The sequence below is a fragment of the Pristiophorus japonicus genome, chromosome 1 (genome assembly GCF_044704955.1).
Source record: "Pristiophorus japonicus isolate sPriJap1 chromosome 1, sPriJap1.hap1, whole genome shotgun sequence".
NCBI classification, from domain to species: domain Eukaryota; kingdom Metazoa; phylum Chordata; class Chondrichthyes; family Pristiophoridae; genus Pristiophorus; species Pristiophorus japonicus.
The window spans coordinates 249,576,143-249,595,606 of NC_091977.1; the positions used below are offsets into that span (position 1 = coordinate 249,576,143).

General features: G+C 49.2%; 1 protein-coding gene across 2 annotated transcripts in view; it reads right to left on the bottom strand.

Annotated features, from left to right (window-relative positions):
* Positions 1-17,502, bottom strand: part of dnah6 (dynein, axonemal, heavy chain 6) — a 669,683-nt gene extending 652,181 nt beyond the window's left edge. For both annotated transcript variants that reach the window (XM_070888374.1, XM_070888373.1), the window contains exons 1-2: positions 17,443-17,502; positions 1,966-2,214 (exon numbers count right to left, since the gene is read on the bottom strand). In XM_070888374.1, the coding sequence (XP_070744475.1) occupies positions 1,966-2,208 (243 nt within the window). In that variant the 5' untranslated portion in view covers positions 2,209-2,214; positions 17,443-17,502. The remainder of the gene's footprint in view (positions 1-1,965; positions 2,215-17,442) is intronic.
* Between the last annotated feature and the right edge of the window lie 1,962 nt (positions 17,503-19,464).

A 19,464-nucleotide genomic window follows, 5' to 3' on the forward strand; every position in this document is an offset into this window, starting at 1 on the left:
AAGGCAGATGACCAAAAGCTTGGTTAAAGAGGTAGGTTTTAAGGAGCGTCTTAAAGTGAAGAAAGACAGGTAGAGAGGTGGAGAGGTTTAGGGAGGGAGTTCTGGAGCTTAGGGCCCCAAACAGTCGATGGTTGAGCAGTTATAATGAGGGATATTCAAGAGCGCAGACATCTTGTGGGGTTGTGAGTCTGAAAAAGATTACAGAGATAAAGAGGGGCAAGGCCATGGAATGATTTGTAAACAAGGATGAGAATTTTGAAATCGAGGTGTTGTTTAACCGGGAGCCAATGTTGGTCAGAAAGCACAGGGGTGATGGATGATCATGACTTAGTGCGAATTAGGACACGGGCTGCTGAGTTTTGGATAACCTCTAGTTTACGTAGTGTACAATGTGGGAGGCCAGCGAGGAGTGAGTTGGAGTAGTCAAGTTTAAAGGTAACTAAGGCAGGAATGAGGGTTTCAGCAGCATGAGAGCTGAGACAGGGGCGGAAGCGGGCAATGTTAAGGAGGTGGAAAAAGGCAGTTTTAGTTACGCCGCGGATGTGTGGCCGGAAACTAATGTCACCTAGATTGCATACAATCTTGTTCACCCTCAGATTGATGCTAGGGAGAGGGATGAAGTCAGTGGTTAGGGAATGCAGTTTGTGGCGGGGACCAAAGATAATGGCTTCGGTCTTCCCAATATTTAATTGGAGAACATTTCTGCTTATCCAGTACTGGATGTCGGGTAAGCAATCTGACAATTTAGATACCAAACAGGGGTCGAGAGAAGTGTTGGAGGTAGAACTGGATGTCGTCAGCGTAAATGTGGAAACTGACTCTGTGTTTTTGGATGATATCGCCAAGGAGCAGCATATAGATGAGAAATAGAAGAGGGCCAAGATTAGATCCTTGGGGGACACCAGAGGTAACAATGCGGGAGTAAAAAGAGAAGCCATTGCAGGACATTTTCCGGCTATGATTAGATTGATAAGAATGGAAACAGACGAGTGCAGTCCCACCTAGCTAGATGATGCTGGAAAGATGTTGGAGGACGATGGAGTGGTCAACTGCGTCAAAGGCTGCACACAGGTCCAGAAGGACGAGGAGAGCTAGTTTACCTTTGTCACAGTCACAAAGGATGTCATTTGTGACTTTGATGAGAGTCGTTTTGGTACTGTGGCAGGGGCAAAGGGATTCAAACATTGAATTTAGGGAAAGATGGTCACGGATTTGGGAGGCGACAACACGTTCAAGTACTTTGGACAGGAAAGGGAGGTTGGAGATGGGGCGATAGCTAGCAAGCCAAGTGAGGAGAGGGGTGATGACAGCAGGTTTGAAGGAGAGGGAACAGTACCCGAGAGAGAACCATTAACAAAGTCGGTTAACATGGGAGCCAAAAAAGGAAGTTGGGTGGTCAGCAGTTTAGTGGGAATAGGGTCAAGGGAGCAGGAAGTCGGTCTCATGGACAAGATGAGCTTGGAGAGATCAAGAGGGGAGATCAAAGAGAAACTAAAGATGCGGGTTAAGGGCTATGGCAGCCTCAGATGAAGTTATTAAGTCCTTTGGTAAATAAGTCATTTACTGTCCATTAATGAACACATAATGACATATTATCCTGATTTAAACAAATTTCCGACAATGTCCCAATACATGCAAATTGCTGTATTGTCCCCACTATGTGCCATCAATGATATAGCCATCCAATTATAAACCACAAATCAGTTACAATCATCATACTAGACGGTGATATCACATTCTATTCATAATACTTACAGCAGGTTAGAAATTACTTACGTGAATTTTAATGAATAACTTTGTATGTAATTTTGCTCAAGGAAACCAGATGATTGTGCTTGGTGATGTCAACTTCTCACTTTAATGTGCATCAATGATATTACTCGGCAGGAATTAATTTTATAAATAAAAGATAGGCAGAGCTACCTTCGCCTTTAAATTAATGATATATAATGCATTAGCACCTACCAATGGTTGCAGTTTCAAGGGTTGCTCTCTTGCTATTCTTTTTTCCTGTGCCTTTGTGTTCTGGGTAAACTTCAAAGCGAGAGGATTTGGACTTATCTGTTTCGGTGCTGTGGAGATTAGTCTATCTTGTAGCTGCGAAGGATCAATATCTGTATTTGGAGTGTTAAGACTGTCCCCAAATTTCCTTTTTTTCCTTTTAACATGTGATGGCAAACATGCTGATGTATCAGCAGGGTGGAACATTTTGAACTGCAAAAAATAAATTAGAAAATATTGTAAAATATATCTAACTGCAAGCAATATCATAAAATTAAAAGGTTGTATGTTTCCTTTGCATTTTTAAATAAAATGAACATTTCATCAGGGAATTTTTTATAAATTTATTTTATACACAGAACAATTAATGGTTTGATTTTCTCATGTAGTTGGTCCCTCCTTACAACGAGAAAAGGAGATGAAAAGCAATTTTTTAAAAGCCTATTGTGTTTGCCACAGGTTCACATTACATAGAAATTGAAATCAGACTGCAAGTGGGCTGAAACATCAACCTGTGCTCATTCAAAATGATGGCACGAGCGTACAAGCAGTGGCACATCTCTACCTATAAACCACAAGTAAAACTGGCATAGTTACAATCACCCAGTCAGCATTTCAATTAAATTGCCTTGAAATAACTCTCACCGATCTGTTTACTTTTATGATATACACTATGAAGTTCAAGCGGGTATTCCATTTTTATTCCGGTTTCTTTTTTGCCAGCTGCAGCAAGGCATTATTGGCTAAGACACCGTGGGGAAAGTTTTAACCCCCAAGAACGGATGGATTGGGTTGGGAGGAAAGTAAAAATTGACCAGCAGCAACGCGCCCTCTTCTGGGTTTAACAGAGGCGCATTTGCAATCGTGCGAGTAACCTGCTCACCGGAGTTGGCGTGATCATTAGGACAGGAAAGTCCGTAACTACCACAGCCATTAACATTAGCACATGGTAATGAGGTGATTTTCAATTGAATTAAACAGGCATTTGAATATAACAACTCCAGCGCAGGATTCCCAACTCGCCAGTGAAAAAGAGGAGAGATTGAATTGCTGTTCATAAGGCTCTTTAAAGTTCAGATTGCCCGATCTCAATAAAGGCGCAGTGCTTACAGCTGCTTTGTCAGTTCCCTCTGAAAAACGTTTCAGTGTATTCTTGTCACCAGAGGCTTTTGAGAAGTTTGGAGGCTTTCAAATAGACACAACCAGGATGGGAGGTGACGTGGATGTTTTCAACACTACATCAGATGAGGAAGACAATCACTACCCACGGCAGCAACGATATGCTGTGATGTGATCAGCAGATGCACTGGAAGTGCCCAGAGGAGAGGAGCAGAACAGCAGAGAGGAATCCAGAGGGGCTGAGGTCACAGGAGGCACTACCCACAGGTGTTGACTTATGTCAACTTCCCCTGCAACGACAATAACCAGAATGAGCGAGCACTTGCATTCGCCACTTTGCCTGACTTCCCACAAGTACACGGTACTATCAATTGCACACGCGTGACAATCCAAGGGACACCATATCTACCAGTTTTGATCAACTGCAAGGGAATTTATTCCATTAATGTACAACTGGTGTGCAACCAAAAGGAGAGGTTCATGCAGGTGTGCGCCAGATTCCCTGGGAGCTGTCATAATGTTTTCATACGGAGGCAGTCCAACATTCCAGACCAATTCGGTCCAGGAAACAGATTTAAAGGTCTGGCTCATTGGAAACAAGGGAAACCTCCTTCAAACTTGGCTCATCACCAGTGTTCCCTCTAATTTCTTTTGTGCTGAACGGGCCACAAACTCCTTTGAGCGCGACCTTTTCGCCCATGGGCAAAATTATTACAACAACAACAATAACGCTTACAATAACAGCAATAGTTGCTCCAAGTTTCTCTTTCCCTCTTCCATGCTGTCGTTAAACATACAACAAAAACATAAAATAAACTAATTCCAAAGCTCAAATCAGAAAGCGAATCAAGTGGTTAAACTTCCTAAGAAGGCGTTGAGTTTATCTATCCCCAGTCTTGGTGTTGATTTGGGATCAGTTTTGGAGAAGTTGTTTCCTCTTTTTCTGCTGCCATTCCCTCAGTCTCTCAGACTTGGAGGTACGAAACGGGGTACAAACTTTTTCCCCTCTCTCATAACATGATATAATATCCCTGAAACACTTTCAAACGGGAGACAACACCTGGTAAAATTTAACTGGAACTTGCTGCGGGACATTCAATATCATTTTCCCGTACTTGTTTCTAACTTTAAATAATTTTCCGAATTAAAAAAAAAATGTTCACTTGTTTGCTTTATCCTCCTGCTAGCAGCCATTCTATACCTGCTGCGCCTCGACCTGTGTTGCTCCAAAGAGCGGCCGCCGCTCAGTCCCCAGGAACTGGCATCTCAACTCTCACCCCTCGCGCTCTCTCTTTCTCCCTCAGTCTGTCTGTCCCTCTCCCCTCTGTTTCTTTCTTTATCCCCCATTGTCCCCATCTCTCGCTCACCCCCCCTCTGACTGTTTGTCTGTCTCTCATGTCTGTCCCTGTCCCAGTCCCGCTCTCTCTGTCCCACTTCTCGCTCTTTCTCCATTCCTACCTCTCCCTGTCCCCATCTCTCTCCCTGTCCCTGCCCCCCACCTCTCTCTCTCGGTCTGTCTCTCCCACTGTCTCATCAGAACATAAGATATAGGAGCAGGAGTCGGCCATTTGGCCCCTCGAGCATGCTCTGCCATTCAATAAGATCATGGCTGATCTGATCATGGGCTCAACTCCATTTCCCCACCCGCTCCACATAACCCCTGCTTCCCTTATCATTCAAAAATCTGTCTTTCTCCACCTCAAATATATTCAAAGATCCAGCCTCCACAGCTCTCTGGGATAGAGAATTCCAAAGATTCACGACCCTCAGAAGAAATTTTTCCTCATTTCTGTTTTAAATGGGCGACCCCTTATTCTGAAACTATGCCCCGAGTTCTAGATTCCTCCAAGAGGGGAAACATTCTCTCTGCATCTACCCGGTCAAGCCCCCTCAGAAACCTAAACGTTTCAATAAGATCACCTCTCATTCTTCGAAACTCCAAGGAGTATAGGCCCAACCTACTCAACCTTTCTTCATATGACAACACCTTCATCTCAGGAATCAACCTAGTGAACCTTCTCTGAACTGCCTCCAATGCAAGTATGTCCTTCCTTAAATAAGGGGACAAAAACTGTATGCAGTACTCCAGGTGCGGTCTTACCAACGCTCTGTACAGTTGTAGCAAGACTTCCTTACTTTTATACCCCATTCCCCCTTGCAATAAAGGCCAACATTCCATTTGCCTTCCAGATTACTTGCTGTACCTGCATACTAACTTGTTGCGTTTCATGTACAAGAACCCCCAGATCCCTCTGTACTACAGCATGTAAATAATAATTTGCTTTTTTATTTTTCTTACCAAAGTGGGTAACCTCACATTTTCCCACATTATAGCCCATCTGCCAAATGTTTGCCCACTCACTGAGCCTATCTATATCCCTTTGTAGATTATTTGCATCATCCTCACAATTTGCTTTCCCACCTATCTTTGTATCATCAGCAAATTTGGCTACGTTACACTCGGTCCCTTCATCAAAGTCATTAATATAATGTCAATAGTTGAGACCCCAGCACTGATCCCTGTGGCACCCCACTAGTTAGTTTGCCAACCTGAAAATTACTCATTTATCCCGACTCTCTGTTTTCTGTTAGTTCGCCAATCTTCTATCCACGCTAATATATGACCCCCAACCCCATGAGCTCTTTTCTTGTGCAGTAACCTTTTGTATGGCACCTTATTGAATGCTTTCTGAAAATCCAAATATATGACATCAACTGGTTCGCCTTTATTCACTCTGTGTGTTACATTCTCAAAGAACTCCAGCAAATTTGTCAAACATGATTTGCCTTTCACAAAACCATACTGACTCTGCTTGACTGCATTATGATTTTCTAAATGTCTTGCTACTACTTCCTTAATGATGGGCTCCAGCATTTTCCAAAATACAGATGTTAGGCTAACTGGTCTACAGTTTCCTTCTTTTAGTCTCCCTCCTTTCTTAAATCGGGGTGGTTACATTTAAGGTTTTCCAGTCCGCTGGGACCTCTACAGAATTCAGGAAATTTTGGTAGATGACAACTAATGCTTCCACTATCTCTGCAGCCACTTCTTTTAAGACCCTAGGATACAGACCATCAGGTCCACATGACTTGCCCACCTTTAGTCCCATTAGTTTACCGAGTAGTTTATCTCTAGTGATAGTGGTTGTTTTTAGTTTCCCCCCACCCCCTCACCAGCTCCTTGATTATCAATTATTGGGATGTTTTTACTGTCCTCTACCATGAAAACCGATTGAACAAATATTTGTTCAAAGTCTCTGCCATTTCTCTGTTCCCCATTATTAATTCCCCAGTCTTATTTTCTAGTGGATCAATGTTTACTTCAGTTATTCACTTCCTTTTTATATAACTGTAGAATCTCTTACTGTCTGTTTTTATATTTCTTGCTAGTTTACTCTCATACCTTATCTTCTCTGTCCTTGTCATTTTTTTAGTCATCCTTTGCTGGTTTCTAAAAATTTCCCAATCCTCTGGCCTTCCACTGTCCTTCGGAACATTGTATGCCTTTGTTTTAAATTTACTATCATCCTTTACTTCCTTCAGCAGCCAGGGATGGTTCATCCTTCTTGCAGCATCTTTTTTTTCCTCACTGGAATAAATCTTTGCTGAGAGTTATGAAATATCTCCTTATATGTTTGCCACTGCTTTTCTACAGTCTTACCCTTTAATATATTTTCCCAGTCCATTTTAACCAACTCTGCCTTCTGACCTTTGTAATTACCTTTATTTAAGTTCAGAGCACTAGTATGAGACCTAACTTTCTCACCCTCAAACTGAATTTGAAATTCTACCATGCTATGATCACTCTTCCCAAGAGGATCTTGGGAAGAGTGATCATAGCATGGTAGAAGATTAATTAATCTAGACTTGTTACACATTACCAGATCTAAAATAGTCTGCTCCCTGGTTGGTTCCACAACATATTGTTCCAAGAAACATCCCGTATACACTCTATGAACTCTTCCTCAAGGCTACCTTTACCAATTTGATTTGTCCAATCAATATGTAGATTAAAATCGCCCATGATTATTGCTGTACCTTTCTTACAAGCCTCCATTATTTCTTGATTTATACTCTGTGCTACAGTGGCTACTATTTGGGGGCCTGCAGACCACTCCCACCAGTGACTTCTTTCCCTTATTTCTTATCTCCACCCAAACTGATTCTACATCTATGTCTCTGTTTGTCTGTCTATCACGCAGTCTCCCTCGGTTGCAGTCTCCCTCTGTCTCTGCAAAGAACATCGGAGCAAAAGGAGAAACAGAGAATCAGTGTTGGTTCAGGAAAGAGCTTTACACGCATTTTGTTTTTTAAACGTGTGTGTAATGTATGTATGCCTGGGTTTACCTGCCACCAGGGGGAGCGACCGTCGGAGGTCATTGGGCCACAGACACACACGTGAAGCCCTTATATATAAAGAACGCCTCCATGTTTAATCCTCACTTTGAGAGCTAATAAAGTAGAATCAGGTCGTACCTGATTAATTTTACGGTACTAAGCCTATTGAGTTATTGCATTCGCAACATTTGGCGACGAGGCACAATACGATCTTTCACGCACACAAAAAAATGAGCATAGTTGGAATCCTGGAGCGATTTGTGGAGGGAGAAGACTGAGAGGATTTTACAGATCGCCTCGACCAGTACTTCATGGCCAACAAGATGGATGAAGACGCTGACGCAGATAGGCGCAGGGCGTTTTCCTCACAGTTTGTGGTCCAAAAATACCTCAAAGAATCTGCTCTCACCTGCACGTCCAACGGAAAAGACCTATGAGGAATTGTGTGCTCTGATTCAGGACCATCTCAAACCTAAAGGCGGCATCATTATCTCGAGATATCGCTTTTACAAGCATGTTCGTTCTGAGGGCCAGGACATGGTGGAATTTGTTACCGACCCAAGACGTCTCGCTGGACCGTGTAAGTTTGGAACTGCGTTGGAAGACATGCTGCGCGACGTCTTTACAATAGGCATAAGCCATGAGGTGATCCTGCGGAAGCTGCTGGCTGCGGAGATGCTGGATCTGAGCAGGGCTATCACGATCGCCCAGGCTTGCCTGCCCACGGTCGATAGTACAAAGCAGATATCCTCGCAGAGTCGGAACTCCACAGCAAGTACAGTGCACCAGATTGTGTCATCGGTTGGCAGAGCTGCACCTGGCAAGGCCTACCCGACTGTGTTTGCGAAACCTGTAGCTGCTCAAAGTCCACCATTGGGCACGAATCTGATTTCACCCTGTCGGCGTTGTGGGGGCAATCATCGGCCTCATCAGTGCCGTTTCAGGCAGTATATTTGTAGAGGCTGTGCGAAAATGGAGCACCTTCACCGGATGTGTCCGCAGCTCAGCAAGCATGCTGCGACACATCACGTGGATGATGACCGATCTGGCAATGCAACCCGAGATACCCGAGGAGGAAGTGTATAGTGTACACTCGTTCCTGACAAAAAGCCAACTGATAATGATTGAATTAAAATTGAACAACGTGCCAGTATCTATGGAATTAGACACAGGTGCGAGTCCGTCAATTATGAGCCAGAGGACTTTCGAAAAGCTGTGGGACACCAAGGCTGTGAAACCCAAGCTGAATCCAGTAAATGCAAAATTGCGTACCTACACCAAAGAGCTCATACCAGTGATTGGGAGTGTAGCAGTCAAGGTGTCGTACGATTGGGCGGTTCATGATCTATCGCTGTGGACCATTCCTCGCAATGGTCCAATGCTGTTGCAGGAGTTGGCTCGAAAAAATAAAGTGGAACTGGAAAGATATTAAAGAAACACAGAAACATAGAAAATAGGTGCAGGAGTAGGCCATTCGGTCCTTCGAGCCTGCACCACCATTCAATATCATGCAACTTCAGTACCCCATTCCTGCTTTCTCTCCATACCGCTTGATCCCTTTAGCCATAGGAGCCACATCTAACGCCCTTTTGAAGATATCTAACAAACTGGCCTCAACAACTTTCTGTGGTAGAGAATTCCACAGGTTCACAATTCTCTGAGTGAAGAAGTTTCTCCTCATCTCGGTCCTAAATGACTTACCCCTTATCCTTACACTGTGACCCCTGATTCTGGACTTCCCCAACATCGGGAACATTCTTCCTGCATCTAAACTGTCCAATCCCATCAGAATTTTATATGTTTCTATGAGATCCCCTCTCATTCTTCTAAATTCCAGAGACTATGGGCCCAAGTTTCCACAAGAAAAAAAACGGGCGCCCCTCCGAGCTGGGTGCCCATTTTTCCCGCCTAAAACGGCGCCTAAAAAAATCCTCGGTATTCTCCACCTACTTACAGGTCCTGTAGCCCTCGGCGCAGCCAGCACGAGCTGTGGGGGGGCGGAGCCAGGTCCCGGCGCTGAAAACAGTGCCGGGACCTCTGCACATGCGCGCTACAGTCGGCACGCAAGTGCAGTAGCTCCAGGCGCCGAACTGTGTGGGAGGGGCCCGAAGCACACAGCCCCTAGCCCTGGCCCAATGGCCTCACTGAGGCTGCGTGAATGAGGCTCCTCCCACGGCCAGCTCCTGCTCCCGGCCCGACACTCGCTCCCCCCCTCCCCGCCCCGCCCCGACCCGAGACCCGCTCCCCCGACCAGACACCCGCCCCCCCCGACCCGACACCCGCTCCCCCCCCCCCGACCCGACACCCACTCCCCCCCCCCCCCGACCCGAGACCCGCTCCCCCCCCGCCCCGACCCGAGACCTGCTCCCCCCCCCGACCCGAGACCCGACACCTGCTTCCCCCCCCCCCCCCCGCCGACCCGACACCCGCTCTCCCCTGCCCCGACCCGACCACCACCGCCCCCCCACCGCTCTCTCCCTCTCTCTCTCCCTCCCTCCCTCTCTCCCCCCTCCCTCTCTCTCTCTCTCTCCCTCCCCCCTCCCTCCCTCTCTCTCTCCCCCTCCCCTTCCCTCTCTCTCTTCCCCCCTCCCTCTCTCTCTCTCCCCTCTCCCTCTCTCTCTCTCTCTCTCTCTCTCTCTCTCTCTCCCCCCTCCCTCTCTCCCCCCTCCCTCTCTCTCTCCCCCCTCCCTCTCCTCTCCCCCCTCCCTCTCTCTCTCCCCCCTCCCTCTCTCTCTCCCCCCTCCCTCTCTCTCTCCCCCCTCCCTCTCTCTCTCTCCCCCCTCCCTCTCTCTCTCTCTCCCCCTCCTCTCTCTCTCTCTCTCTCTCCCCCTCCCTCTCTCCCCCTCCCCTCTCTCTCTCTCCCCCTCCCCTCCCTCTCTCTCTCTCTCTCTCTCTCTCTCTCCCCCTCCCCCCTCCCTCTCTCTCTCTCTCTCTCCCCCTACCCCCCCTCCTCTCCCCCTCCCCCTCTCTCCCCCCTCTCTCTCTCTCCCCCCCCACCCCTCCCCCTCTCTCTCTCCCCCCCCACCCCCTCCCCCTCCTCTCTCTCTCTCTCTCTCTCTCTCCCCCCCCCCACCCCTCCCCCCCTCTCTCTCTCTCTCTCTCTCTCTCTCTCTCTCTCTCTCTCTCCCCCCCACCCCTCCCCCCCTCTCTCTCCCCCTCTCTCTCTCTCCCCCCCACCCCTCTCTCTCTCTCTCTCTCTCTCTCCCCCCTCTCTCCCCCCCCTCTCTCTCCTCTCTCTCTCATCCCCCCTCTCTCTCTCTCTCTCTCTCTCTCCCTCTCTCTCTCTCCCCTCCTCCCTCCCTCTTCTTCCCCCCCCTCCTCCCTCTCCCCCCCTCCCCCCTCTCTTCCCCCCCCTCCTCCCTCTCCCCCCCTCCCCCCTCTCTTCCCCCCTCCTCCCTCTCCCCCCCCTCCCCCCCTCCCTCTCTCTTCCCCCCCTCCCCCCTTCCCTCCCTCCCCTCCCTTCCCTCCTCCCTCCGCCACCCCCCCTTCCCTCCCCCCCTCCCCCCTTCCCCTCCCCCCTTCCCCATCCGCCCCCCCCTCCCCCCTTCCCCCTCCGCCCCCCCTCCCTCTTCTTCCCCCCCTTCCCTCTTTCTCCTCCCCCCCCCCCCCCCCCCCTTGCATGCAGTTAAGCAATGCACCAGTGGAATCTCCGCTAAGTCTGTGGTCGTGGCCATCCAAACCATGGTCAAGGATCCACATTGACTACGCGGATCCTTTCTTGGGCAAAATGTTTTTGGTGGTGGTGGATGCGTATTTCAAATGGATAGAATGTGTAATCATGTCATCCAGCACATCCACAGCCACCACGGAGAGCCTTCATGCCATGTTTGCCACTCATGGTCTGCTCGATATCGTTGTGAGCGATAACAGATCGTGTTTTATGAGTTTGGAGTTTCAAGAGTTTATGAGACTCAATGGTATCATGCACGCAAGGACAGCACCATTCAAACCCGCGTCCAATTGTCAAGCAGAGCGGGCCGTCCAAACCACCAAGCAGAGCCTGAAATGCGTAACTCACGGTTCTTTGCAGACTCGCTTGTCACGCATACTGCTTAGTTACAGGAGGAGACCCCACATGCTTACCGGGGTCCCCCCTGCTGAACTATTGAAGGAGAGGTCTCAAGACCAGGCTCTCACTTGTCCACCCTGATCTGAACAATCACACGAAAATAGATGTCAACATCAGCAGTGGTATCATGATCGCACTGCCGTGTCACATGACATCTCTATTAATGATCCTGTGTATGTGCTAAATTATGGTCAAGGCCCCAAGTGGGTCACTGGCACTGTTATGGCCAAGGAGGGTAACAGGGTGCTTATTGTCAGGCTCACTAATGGGCAAACATGCAGGAGGCACATTGATCAGACGAAATTGCAGCACACAGACGAACTGGAACAGCTTAAAGAAGACACCATTAATGACCAACTGATTCATATTCAGCCATCAGAAGACCCTGGTGTTGTCAATGAATCTGGACCTACAATTCCCGACATGAACACTGCCACTGCCATTAGGTCGGCTACCCAGCCTCAAGTCATGAATGACTCTGAGAGTTCACCCACATCTGGAATTGAACTGAGACGATCAACTAGGGAGCGGAAAGCCCTGGACCATCTCAATTTGTAAATAGGACCGATACCAAGATCTTGGTGGCGGGGGAGGGGGGCGCGGAGGGAATGATGTAATGTATGTATGCCTGGGTTTACCTGACACCAGGGGGAGAGCGACCGTCGGAGATCATTGGGTCACAGACACACACGTGCAGCCCTTGTATGTAAAGAAAGCCTCCATATTTAATCCTCACTTTGAGAGCTAATAAAGTAGAATCAGTTCGCACCTGATTGAGTTCACGGTACTAAGCTTATTGAGTTATTGCATACACAACAATTTGAAATCCAGTCAACGTTGAAAAATCAGGATTCTTTCTCTCTTGGGGGAAATGCTCTTTGGCAATGCATTCCTATTTGTGCTCGTGTGATAATGAAGGTGCTCATATCAGACACCAGCTCCACTAGCCTGTTTGCAAATACTTGAATTACCTTAGTGTAATCCTGAGCGATAACTGCTTGCTGGTTTTAGGTGATTAAATGAGGCCCTATCAGTGGATGTTAAAGACTTTCTTTTACGCGCAGGGAATCTCTTTCCCCCAGTCGTCCCCTTCTCCCTCCTCCCCCAAGTTTCTCTCTCTCTCTCCCCCAATCTCTTTGCCCAGTCTCTCTCCCAATGTCTGCCTCACTCTCCCTCCTCCCAGTTTCTCTCTCCCCCCACTCACTCACTCTCCCACCCGACTCTCTCACTCAACCCCAGTCTCCCTCTCACCCTCCCTACCGCAGTCTCTCTCTCTTTCTCTTCCCCCCACCCCAGTATCTATCTGTCTCTCTCTCTTCCCAGTCTCTCTCTCTCCACCCCAGTCCCCCTCCCTCTATCCAGTCTCTTTCTCTCTCTCACTACCCCAGTCTCTTGCCCCCCCTCTCCCTCCAACTCAGTCTCGCCTCCCGCCTCCCTCCCTCCAACCCAGTCTTGCCCCCCACCTCCCTCCCTCCAACCCAGTCTCGTACCCCCCCTCCCTCCAACCCAGTCTCGCCCCCCCTCCCTCCAACCCAGTCTCGCCCCCCTCCTCTCCCTCCAACCCAGTCTCGCACCCCCCTCCCTCCAACCCAGTCTCGTACCCCCCCTCCCTCCAACCCAGTCTCGTACCCCCACTCCCTCCAACCCAGTCTCGTACCCCCCCTCCCTCCAACCCAGTCTCACCCCCCCTCCCTCCAACCCAGTTTCGCCCCCCTCCTCTCCCTCCAACCCAGTCTCGCCCCCCTCCTCTCCCTCCAACCCAGTCTCGCCCCCCTCCTCTCCCTCCAACCCAGTCTCGCCCCCCTCCAACCCAGTCTCGCCCCCCTCCTCTCCCTCCAACCCAGTCTCGCCCCCCTCCTCTCCCTCCAACCCAGTCTCGCACCCCCCCCTCTCCCTCCAACCCAGTCTCGCCCCCCCCCTCTCCCTCCAACCCAGTCTCGCCCCCCCCCCCTCCAACCCAGTCTCGCCCCCCCCCCTCCAACCCAGTCTCGCCCCCCCCCTCCCTCCAACCCAGTCTCGCGCCCCCCCCTCCCTCCAACCCAGTCTCGCGCCCCCCCCTCCCTCCAACCCAGTCTCGCGCCCCCCCCTCCCTCCAACCCAGTCTCGCGCCCCCCCCCTCCCTCCAACCCAGTCTCGCGCTCCCCCCTCCCTCCAACCCAGTCTCGCGCCCCCCCCTCCCTCCAACCCAGTCTCGCGCCCCCCCCTCCCTCCAACCCAGTCTCGCGCCCCCCCTCCCTCCAACCCAGTCTCGCCCCCCCTCCCTCCAACCCAGTCTCACCCCCCCCTCTCCCTCCAACCCAGTCTCACCCCCCCATCCCCTCCAACCCAGTCTCGCCCCCCCCTCCCTCCAACCCAGTCTCGCCCCCCCCCTCCCTCCAACCCAGTCTCGCCCCCCCCCTCCCTCCAACCCATTCTCGCCCCCCCCCTCCCTCCGATCCATTCTCGCCCCCCCCCCTTCCAACCCAGTCTCGGCCCCCCCCCCCCCCCCCACCACTCTCCCTCCAACCCAGTCTCTCTCTCTCTCTCTCTCTCCCTCTCCCTCCCTCCCTTTCCACGTTCCACCCCATTCTCTCTCTCTCTCTCCAACCCAGGAGGGGGAGATTAGATCGCTTCGGGGGTGGGAGGGGGAATTAGATTTCTCTCCGGGGGGAGGAGATTTGAGCGTGATTCGAGCTCTCTGCGGGGGAATTAGATCTCTCTGGGCCGGGGGGGGGGGGAGGGGGGAAAGAGGGAGGTGGGGAAATAGATTTCTCCGGGTTGGGGGGGGGGGAGGGGGGAGGGTGTTTAGATCACTGGGGCGAGGAAGGAGCGAAGAGAAATCGATCATTGCGGGGGGGAGGGGGGTCATGATAGTTTACATAACACCTTCCCCCAATTACTTTGAATCTATGCCCGCTGTTTGTTGACCCCTCTGCCAAGGGAAATAGGTCCTTCCTATCCATTCTAACCAGGCCCCTAAATCAGGTCTCCCCTCAGCCTCCTCTGTTCGGAAGAAAACAACCCCAGCCTATCCAAACTTTCCTCAAGCCAAAATTCTTCAGTCCAGGCAACATTCTTGTAAATTTCCTCTGCACCCTTTCCAGTACACTCACATCTTTCCAGTACACTCACATCTTTCCTGTAATGCGGTGACCAGAACTGCACACAGTACTCCAGCTGCGGCCTAACCAGTATTTTATTCAGTTCAAGCGTAACCTCCTTGCTCTTATATTCCTTGCCTTGACTAATAAAGGCAAATATTACATATGCCTTCTTAACCAGCTTATAAGAGCAGGGAAGTTATGCTTAAATTGTATAATACTTTGGTTAGGCCACAGCTGGATTATTGTGTGCAGTTCTGGTCGCCGTGTTATAGGAAGGACGTGATTGCACTAGAGAGGATGCAGAGGAGATTTACAAGGATGCTGCCTGGAATGGAGAATCTTAGTTATGAGGACAGATTGGATAAGCTGGGTTTGTTCTCGTTGGAACAGAGGAGGCTGAGAGGAGCCCTCATTGAGGTGTACAAAATATTGAGGGGTCTGGACATAGTGGATAGTAAGGGCCTATTTCCATTGCTGGAGGGGTCTATTATGAGGGGGCATAGTTTTAAGGTGGTTGGTGGAAGGTTGCGAGGGGATTTGAGGGGGGGCTTCTTTACGCAGAGGGTTGTGGGGATCTAGAACTCGCTGCCTGGAAGAGTGGTGGATGCAAAAACCCTCACCACTTTTAAAGAGATGGTTGGATGGGCACTTAAAGTGCAGTAACCTACAGGGTTACGGACCTAGAGCTGGTAATTGGGATTCGACTGGATGACCTTTTGTTGGACGCGCAGATATAATGGTAAATACTGCAGGGAATAGAATACGGCCAGGGTGATCTCCTGGACTAGTTTCGATCACCTTAATGGGTCAGAAAGGAGTTTTCCCAGATTTTTTCCTCCCTAAATTGGCCTGGGTTTTTTTAATCTGATTTTTTGCCTTTCCCAGGTGATCACATGGCTCCGGTTGGGGTGGAGTGTAGAATGTTTCAGTATAAGGGGTGTCGCAGTTGTGTGAGGCAGACTGGTTTGGGCTGGAAGCAAAGGGTAATGGTTTGCTGGGTGATTTTGTGACTGGAAGGCTGTATCCAATGGGGTTCTGCAGGGCTCAGTGCTGGGTCCCCTGCTTTTTGTGGTATATATCAATTACTTGGACTGGAATGTTGGGGGTATGATCAAGAAGCTTGCAAATTACACTAAATAGGCTGTGTGGTTGATAATGAAGAAGAAAGCTGCGGACTGCACGAAGATATCAATGTACTGGTCAGGTGGCGGAACAGTGGCAAATGGAATTCAATCTGGATAAGTGTGAAATGATGCATTTGGGGGAAGTCTAATAAGGCAAGGGAATACACATTTCAGTGTCGTAGCATTTAATTGGGGGAAGTACCCCTTTTCTGCTTTCTCTCCATACCCCTTGATCCCTTGAGCCGTAAAGGCCATATCCAACTCCCTCTTGAATATATCTAACGAACTGGCATCAACAACTCTCTACAGAAGAGAATTCCGCAGGTTAACAACTCTGAGTGAAGAAGTTTCTCCTCATCTCAGTCCTAAATGGCTTATCCCTTACCCTGAGACTGTGACCCCTGGTTTTGGACTCCCCAGCATCAGGAACATTCTTCCTGCATCTAACTTGTCCAGTCCCGTCAGAATTTTATAAGTTTCTATGAGATCCCCTCTCATTCTTCTAAACTCCAGCGAATACAGGCCCAGTCAATCCAGTCTCTCCTCATGTCAGTCCTGCCATCAGTTTGGTGAACCTTCGTTGCACTCCCTCAATAGCAAGAACATCCTTCCTCAGATTAGGAGACCAAAACTGAACACAATCATATTGAATGGTGGTGCAGGCTCGAAGGGCCGAATGGCATACTCCTGCACCTATTTTCTATGTTTCCCCTCTGAATCTATTTTCCCATTCCCCTCCCCCTGCCAAGCTAGTTTAAACCCTCCCCAACAGCATTAGCAAAACCTCTCACGACAATACTGGCCCCAGCTGTGTTGAGATGCAACCCGTCCAGCTTGTGCAGGTCCCACCTCCCCCAGAAACAGTCCAAATGGTATCTAAAGCCCTCCCGCTTGCACCATCTCTCCAGCCATGCATTCATCATCTCTATCCTCGTATTTCTGTACTCATGAACACATGGTACCAGCAGTAATCCAGAGATTATTACCTTTGAGGTCCTGCTTTTTAATCCCTCTCCTAGCTCCCTAAACTCTGCCTGTAGGACTCCATCCCTTTTTCTACCTATGTCATTGGTACCCATAAGGACCTCAACCTCTGGCTGTTCTCCCCCTCCCCCCCGCCTCCCAGAATGTCTTGCAGCAAGCTGAATGCTTTAGCCAGTTAATCTCGAAGCACCGTTGGGGGAGGGAGGAGGAGCAGTGTGGATGCTGATTTCATAAATAATTTCAAAAAGGGAGTTGGACAGGTACTTGAGGAGGGGGAACTTACAGGGTTACAGGCAAAAAGCAGGGCCGTGGGACTAAGCACAACAGCTCTTACAAAGAGCCGGCACAGGCACAACGGGCCTAATAGCCTCCTTCTTTCTGTGCGGTAAGTTTCTATGATTCTACCCAAGCTCTCAGAACCCTGCCAACCTGTATCTCTGGACACAGTGTGGGGTGGGGTGGGGTGGGGTTGGGTCACCTTCTCCCCGCCCCCCGCCGCAAATAAACACTCCATCTGGGTTGGGTTTCTCATTGGCTTGAATTGGAGACTCAAAGTGACGAGATCCCGTGGATTCGACACCTGCTGACCAAAGAATATACAGCCCCCAGCCAGTCGTATCCCTGACAATAGAGAGCCGCCGGCAGACAGAGACCACCTCCTCCTCCTCCTCCTGCTCCTGTCTGTGTGTATATATGTGTTGGTGCTGGTTTAAAGTTTACTCACCCTTCCGGCTGTCTGCTTTCGCCCCGGCACTCTCCGCAGCTCCCTCTCCCTCTCCTTCTCCTTGCCGGCTCCGGCTTGTTTTCCGTCTCTAGGCAACGGACCTGCCTTCCCAGCGCGCACCGCGCCAGCCCCGGGGGGCAATCCCACAAGGCACCGCGGCTTGGTCGACGGGCCAGGAATTGTGTGGAAGGGAGCGAGCGCGTTGGGCATCTGTGACGCATGGGCCTTTTGTGACACAACGCCGGATTCGGTTCTGCTCCTTTGTGACGCCAGGCCGGTACTAGTGCTGGGTCCAACATCAACTGCGGCTTCATCAGGCATTGAACAAGTTCCCACCACCCACAACTAATAATAACTTACTTATATAGCTCCTTTAACGGAGAAAAACGTCCCAAGGCGCTTCACAACAATTTTACAACACGTTAGATATTGACCATTGAGGGAAAGAGAAAAAGCGTGAGAAGGAAGTGTAAAAAAAGGTTAAAGGCTCGGGTCCGAAGCAGCAGCCAAAATGCACACGCAGATAGACACAGGCGGGAAAAAAAATCAAATTACATTGTAAATAATACAATAAGGAGTCTACAATAGTAAAATCAGTATAATAAAGATTAATTATAATTAAACAAAATTAAATAATATATACCATAATTATAAATTAAGTTCAAATTAGAAAATCAGATTTAAATCTCAGCGTCTCCCTGACAACAGAGGCAGCGTGAGTCTGGAGCAGCTGGAGGGAGATTTAAACATTAAACTAAGAAGCAACTTGGGTCCTGGAGTGCAACGCATCAGCTGAAAACCCCACCCAAGTGAACACAACATCGTGGTTGCTCCTGCAAAGCCCCAATTGAAAAATAATTTTTGTTTTCCATTCACTCCGCAGCCTTGCCCTTCCCTATCTCTGTTACCTCCTCCAGCCCCACAACCCCCCGCCCCAGCCGAGTTTTCTGCACTCCTCCAATTCTGGCCTCTTGCACATCCCTGATTTTAATCGTTCTACCATTGGCTGCTGTGCCTTCAGCTGCCTGGGCCCTAAGCTCTGGAATTCCCTCCTGAAGCCTCTCTATTTCTCTCTTTAAGACGCTCCTTAAAACCTACCCCTTTCATCGGCCCTAATATCTGTTTATGTGACTCGGTGTCAAATTTTATTTGATGCTGCTCCTGTGAAACGCCTTGGGATGTTTTACTCCATTAAAGACACTATATAAATGCAAATTGTTGTTGGCGACGCCACTCAGCCTCCACTTTTCCTGCCCTCCTTCCTCATCCTTGACTTCTTCTCCTGCCCTCCCTTACCCAAGTGCAATTTTTCTGCCAGCTTCTAACCTTGCTTGGCCTAAGTACATCTGGATCTTCACTCCCTGTTGGCAACACCACAGGACTAGTAAACTGAAAAAAATGTGTTAAATAAAATGAGATTCAAGCTTGGAAACTCTCCAAACCATATGATTTCCATCCATGATTATTAGAGGATTACAAGATAGCAAACGTACCTTTATTCAAAAAAAGAGGAAATTACAACTAAGTACGTAAAAGCCATTGTGTTTATCATCCGTAATGCGAAACAGACTAGAATCCATCATCAGGAACAGAGTAAGTAAACACTTGGAAAGATACAAGCTAGTTCAGAAGAGTTGGCATTATTTTGTGAAATGTAGGTCATATCTAACTAACCTGTTAGGGTTCTTTGACAGTCAGAGGTAGTGGATAGACGATGTTTAATGGAATTCCATAGATTTTCAGAAAGATAAGATTCCACACAAGAGCATGGCAGCTAAAATTGAAGTACAAGAAATTGGAGAAAGCCAAATGGGCATCTGTTATAAATGAAGAGACCTTTGTGCATGTTGATGCAGGTGAGGCCCTTCGATGATTCCTCCAGCTCCTGTGTCATGTAGGCCAAGGTCAAGCCCAGCTTCGTGAGTGTCTTTCCTCCTGCCAGCGTAGCGAAAAGGTCGGCAGCCTTTGGTAGTGGGTATTGATCCTGTAGGGAGAAACGATTGATAGTTACTTTGTAATCAT